At 39.0% G+C, this 6000-nt stretch overlaps 1 protein-coding gene across 17 annotated transcripts in view; it reads right to left on the bottom strand.

Annotated features, from left to right (window-relative positions):
* Positions 1-274: 274 nt before the first annotated feature.
* Positions 275-6000, bottom strand: part of kcnma1a (potassium large conductance calcium-activated channel, subfamily M, alpha member 1a) — a 181175-nt gene continuing 175449 nt past the window's right edge. For 12 of the 17 annotated variants that reach the window (XM_084736201.1, XM_084736191.1, XM_084736184.1 and 9 more), the window contains 2 exons: positions 5647-5675; positions 275-1082 (listed from right to left, as the gene is read on the bottom strand). In XM_084736201.1, the coding sequence (XP_084592327.1) occupies positions 931-1082; positions 5647-5675 (181 nt within the window). In that variant the 3' untranslated portion in view covers positions 275-930. The remainder of the gene's footprint in view (positions 1083-5646; positions 5676-6000) is intronic. The other 5 variants (XM_084736193.1, XM_084736190.1, XM_084736199.1 and 2 more) reach the window with 1 other exon arrangement.

The raw sequence follows: 6000 nt of genomic DNA, 5'->3' as shown, positions 1-6000 counted from the left end.
TCACAGGCTTTATGATCTGACGTATCAGCAGAAGACGTGTAGGTACAGGGTTCTCTTTCAGCCAGCAAACACCAACACTGCACCGTTCTCTGAGTTTTTTAGACTACTGTTTTGCAAGATGATTTTTGTTTTGCAGGACTGGAATGCTCTCACTCAACATGACAAGTCAACGGTGAAGTAGCAAACCTTAAGCAATGACATGATGTACAACAACCTAAGAACAAGATTAGTATGCCTCCAGAAGCCAAGCAGCCCTCCCTCCTTCCCTCCTTCCCTCCTTCCCTCCTTCCCTTCCTTCCCTTCCTTCCATCATCTCCTCTGCGACGTTTTATTGAGGGGGAATCTGATGGTTCCAGTTGTTCTGTCAAAAGAAACTTGTTCAGTTTTAGTGCAAATCGAACAGAAGCAGACAGGAGATATGAAGTCGACGAACCCAGCTGGTTTGACATCTGGGCAGATCTTTGGGAGATGATATGATCAGTTTATCGCTGCAACCCTCATCCTCCAGTTGATAACCAGCCACCGTAGACATGGAGTCTGGTCACACGAAGAGGTGAACTATTGCAAAGAATTACAGGAAGTACTCTCTTTTTTTTGTCAACTCTTAAAATAATTCCAAAAAGTGCTAGGGGGGAAGGGGCTGTACAATCCTTATTTGATTGTCATTATGTACATCACTATGGATACATTAATAAATAAAACAAATGTCCAAGAGCATGGAAGTAACATTAAAGGTATACACATAGGAGGTCCCTTCCAGTTTGGGTTCCTGTCCAACCCTTGATTAGAAGAATGAGCGAAGAGAAATGTGTCAGTCTTCAACGTCCCTGTCATCATCATCATCATCATCACTCCTCCACGGGTGATCTCTTCCCTTCTCCTTTGTAAGAGCATACAGATGTCTGGTGAGTCAGCAAGAAAACCCTGTGTTCAGCATTCATCTTCAACTTCTCTGATTGGTGGAATCAGACTACTAGTGGATTTGTATTGGTTGACTTGGTTGGCCATGTGAGTGCTCATGGGCTTGATCTGAATGTTCCGTGGGTAGGCATTTTCTGGTTCATCTGTAAACCATTTCTTTTCTGAAGAGGACAAGGCAACAAGGAGAGGAAGAAGAGAAACATACAGTTAGTCTGACAAAGTGTGCAACATGGGATTACTTAACAACCATACTGCCTCAGTTTAAGTGATAGATTTGCATGGCATTCTTTGTGATCAGCATCAAACCGTGAAGTCCTGTTTCAGTTTGTGTTACGATGCACTGAGCCAATTTGAATGTCATTTTCTAATCAAGTACATATGTGTAAGTAGATGGATATAGAATTGGCTGTGTAATGTAGATTTTAGTACATTTTAAAACACCTAACAGAGTCCTGCACCAGGTCGGGTACCCGGGTAACCTGCAAATACATTATGTAAAGAGCTAAAAAAAAAAAAAAAAAAAAATGCACGGGCAAAAATTAACTAATTGCAGGCGGGCTGCAGGTGAGAACCATAATATATCACATACAATACTATAATATGTATTATTCCCTGGAGAAATCAGACATAAAAATCCAGCCAAATAATGGGACGTCACTGTCTGATCCAACTAAATGTTAGCAATGTAGGCTAGCTGCTAGCTAAAATGGATTAAATAAAGGCAAAAATACCAATTTGTGGACAATACATTGTTGCAGTCCAACCGGGACATTTGGGAGAAATTTGGTGTGATCAGAAACTGTAAAAAACTTGTGATAGCTGCCAGCTAGGCACATTGTCACTGAGGAAATATCTACAGCTGCAGGAGCACAGGTGCTGCACCAACTGACCTTTCCTAAGTCCCACCTCTTTTTGCTATGAGCTCTAATAACAGTTGAGCTAACTTGGTACCTCAGTCACCTTTCTCCTTTTTCGTTTCCTCTACTTAGATATGCTATATGCTAGGCTTGTTTATGTTGAAAAGAAAAGCACATTGGGAAGATGGTTAAAAGGTATTGATGGGGAACCTGTAAAAGAAACATATAGTCACATCTTAAGTTAGCTTATGTTAGCAAAATACTAGCTAACTGGTTAGCTAATCTATATCAATCATTAGCTTGCTAGTTAGCTATCATTTTGTTAACACAGATGTCACTTTTACAGAAAAGGAGAAAGTTGACCTAGAGGCCAAGCATTTGCAAGAACAAAAAGGGGCGAGACTTAGGAAGAGTTAATTAATAACACAAATGAATGACAGTATGTGTGTTTAATCATGAGTGCGGTTGGGTCACTGTACATATTTCACTTAGATGTAAGTTGCAGGCTTGCAACAGTGGACCCATGCAGAACTCTGACCTAACATCCATTTTAAGGTAACACAAAAAATCATTTGTGTATTGGGTATTATTCAGTTCTAAAGTGTGACAGTGTCCGGTCAGGTGTTCCCTCTGATATCTAGTCATGCAGATTTTTTTATTTGTCATGGGTTCTGAGTGAGATTTCTAGTGTCATCTCAGTAGAACAAAAGAAAGTAGAATGTAGTTTGTGATGCTCACAGCAACAGGCTCCCCAGTTTTCAAAGGAATTGTTTTCTACCATGTAAATAGTACCTAAAAAGCTTTTGAGCTGGTTCTGGGAATCAAACTAAACTTCAGAAGTGGTGCAGTTGCATATAAAGCCAATGGTGGAGGGCGCCAACAGTCATGAGTTTGCCCGGGGCTTCACTAATTGAGGCAAAGACACATTTATCCCGAGGCTTTATGACTCCATTCTATGCATATGTGGAGACAAAAGGACTAAGGAGAAAGACTGGAGGAAATTATTTCACAGAGATTGAGTTCCTGGTGAATTCTGTGATGACACAAATGCCGGTTGGTGTGTATGTTGCTAGCAAACTATAGCAACTGTAGCATGCGTACAGTAGCTGTTTGAGGCATAAACATGAACACAAATACTTGGTGTTGCTGTTATTTTAGGTAATTTTCAATGCTGTGAGCACCACAAACAAAATCTCGTTCAATTCCATTCTGCTGGGGTAGAGAAAGAAATCTCAGAGATAAATATCTCAAACCCCGGTATATAAATAAAAAGAAATATAACTATTTTGATGGTATCACTACTTTAAGGTAGAAAATATGTTTGTTTTTGCTTTTGTTTTATTTTGTAATTTGGATGAGCTGGCCCTTTAAATGTACACATTATACTGCTTATATCCTGAACAGTCACAACATTTCAAAGTAAGCTTTACTCTCATGCTGACAGTCATTATGTGAGAAAAGAGACTTGAAAGATTTGGATGTGTCATTTTGGAGAGAATCTCTTCATGTTAAAGTCGGCTATGAGAGCACTGTTTCTCACCGCGGTGTGAGGGAAGGTAAGGGTGTATGCCAGCTGTCAGAAGTTTGTAAACTCTCTCCGAGCACTTCACAGGCATCTGCAATGCCATTCAACATGTCACTTCCTTTTGGGTGAAGTTGTAATATCAAATTTTAACTTTGCTATGTGGAGCAAACCGTGTGTGTGTGTGTGTGTGTGTGTGTGTGTGTGTTCATGTACATGCAGGCTTGCATGTGTGGAGATTCATTTGTGTGGGCTTGTGTGTGCGTGTGTGTGTGTGTGTGTGTGTGTGTGTGTGTCAGCAAGCTTAAGGCTGCGGGGCCGTGTGTTACAGCACAGGCATTTGATGTGTAGAATTGTGCCTGAGGTGAAGCAAGATGTCTGCCATCTCTCTCCAGAGTCTGCTGCTGATACGGTGAACTTAGTGATGTCGCCTCAAACCACCATATCAGGTGCACAGGGGTTACAAGGAGGAAACTTACAGACTCATATCCCCCTTCAATTTAGACTTTAAATTGGTCACACCTCCCACTTTCTTGGTGTGACCGATGGCACAGGGCTGGACACACTTTCTTAAAGTTGTGTGAAGAAGTAAGCAATTGGCTGCATCAGGGGGATTTGAATCAGCCTGACCTACATGTGAGCTGTGATCTGGGTTTGTACAGTCGGGCAACATGTTGTTACTCTGTGCTTTATGCTGATGCTGGTACAATAATTGGTCACACATTATTTTACAGTACACCAACAAGACGTAACAAGCTGTATTTTGTATCAAATTAGACAAAAAATTAGAAATAATATATTCTTTATTAGACATTATTAGACCCTTATTAGACAACTTTATTGGAGGGTAATTAGGGACACATTACAACAGAACTGTACTGTAAACCAAAGTGTATTAATATCAAAGGTTAGACCCTAATTATTCTTGATTACATGGTAATGAGGGACACATTACGACGTAACTGTATCATAAACCTAAGTGCATTATTGCCCACAATTATACCTTTATTAGACTTTATCAAAGGGTAATAAGAGACTGTACTGTAAACTAAAGTGAAAACACATATCTGCTACTTGAGACACGCTTTCTTTAGTTGGTCCTGCACAATTTACAGAGTAGACCAATTCCTGCCTCTTTGATTATTTGCCCACAGTGTAACAATAAGTCTTTGTAGCCATGCATAAGGAAAATATTTATCTCACTCTATAATGCTGGCACTTACTTGGTAGATGTGGTTGGCATACTGCTTTTAAATAGAAGTAACAAATTTGTGATTTAATCTAACTTTGCAGAACACTTCGGTTGTAATCTGTTCCAAATGATCTTCTAAGAAATTGTAATCTATGTTGATTGCAGTGAAGCTCAATACTTTCCACATCTTTGTAATTAATTGTTTTTTAATATTGTTAATTTTCCTGTTTTGTGCCGTCTTGTATGCAGCCAAAGACAATTTTCCAACTACACCATTTAGTTTAACATAAACTAACCTAAGATAACCTGATGGCAAATAAAGGTCTAACAGTGGGAAACAATACATTTAATTTACAGTACAGTTCTGTTATAATGTGTCACAAATTACCCTGTAATTAAGTGTAATAAGAGTCTAATAAAGGGTCTAATACTATCTAATGAAGAACATATTGTTTCTAGTTTTACAGCTCATTAGTGTACTGTTGGGTGTTTCATGTCTAGTTTGGATATACTTGTTTGTTTACTATCTAATGAAGACCATATGATTTCTAGTTTGTGTCTAATTTAATACAAACTACGGCATGTTGCATCTAAAGTCTTTGCACACTGTAAAATAAAGTGCGACCCAACAATTATCCAGTGTACTCTTTGAGAGCACAAATGTGACATCTAAAAGTCTGCTACAGTCGTCTAATAGCATTCAATAGGAGGGAAGATGCGCAAACACACAGACCTCTCACACAATGCAAACCATCTCAACTTGAAATAAATCATAAAAAGGCATGATAAATGACGGAAAGAAACAATGTGAAAAAGGATTTGTCTGGAGGAAAAGAAAACTCATATCATCAAGTGAGTAACTGAGGTAAAGGCACAAAGAGAAGAAGGAGGAGGGGGGGGAAGGGTTTCGTCTCAACCTCATGCAATGTGGAGATGGTCCTGATCATGGCAGGGAGGAGGCAGGAGCAGCAGCAGACATTTTGCTTTCCAGATGAAAGCAAAACTTAAACTGAGGCATGGTTTACTTAACATCTGAAGAACATAATAAATAAAACAAACTCCCCTCGTCATAACAATATCCGCAGAGGACATAGTTATGATCAGAACCCCAGGTAAAAGGTTGCTAAGACATGCAGAATCGTTAACTTGCATACCTTGGCCCATTCTATTCATCCTTGTTGCACTTCAGAAAGAGAGGTAAGTAATCTACTGTAAGTGAGTCGTATTTACAGTCAATGCACAACTGACAAATGACTACCAGTCTATTTACGGCTTACATATCGTTACTACAGTATTTAGGCTGTATCATACATCTTAGTTTTAAGATGTAATGAGGGCTTATCATCTACCGTTTAATAATTCTTGAGTACAATCATAACAAATCTGCATGCTTTTAGAGTATGTCACGATTTCAAAGTTCAGTTACTTTATTCTCTATTCTCCCAGTTGACAATAAAATTGTATTTGGGGGGGAGAATAAGCAGTATTTAACATGTAGGTCAAAATAT

This window comes from Lutjanus erythropterus, chromosome 14 (assembly GCF_056507025.1).
Source record: "Lutjanus erythropterus isolate fLutEry1 chromosome 14, fLutEry1.hap2, whole genome shotgun sequence".
In the NCBI taxonomy this organism is placed as follows: domain Eukaryota; kingdom Metazoa; phylum Chordata; class Actinopteri; order Lutjaniformes; family Lutjanidae; genus Lutjanus; species Lutjanus erythropterus.
This window is presented reverse-complemented; position numbering and strand designations above follow the sequence as displayed.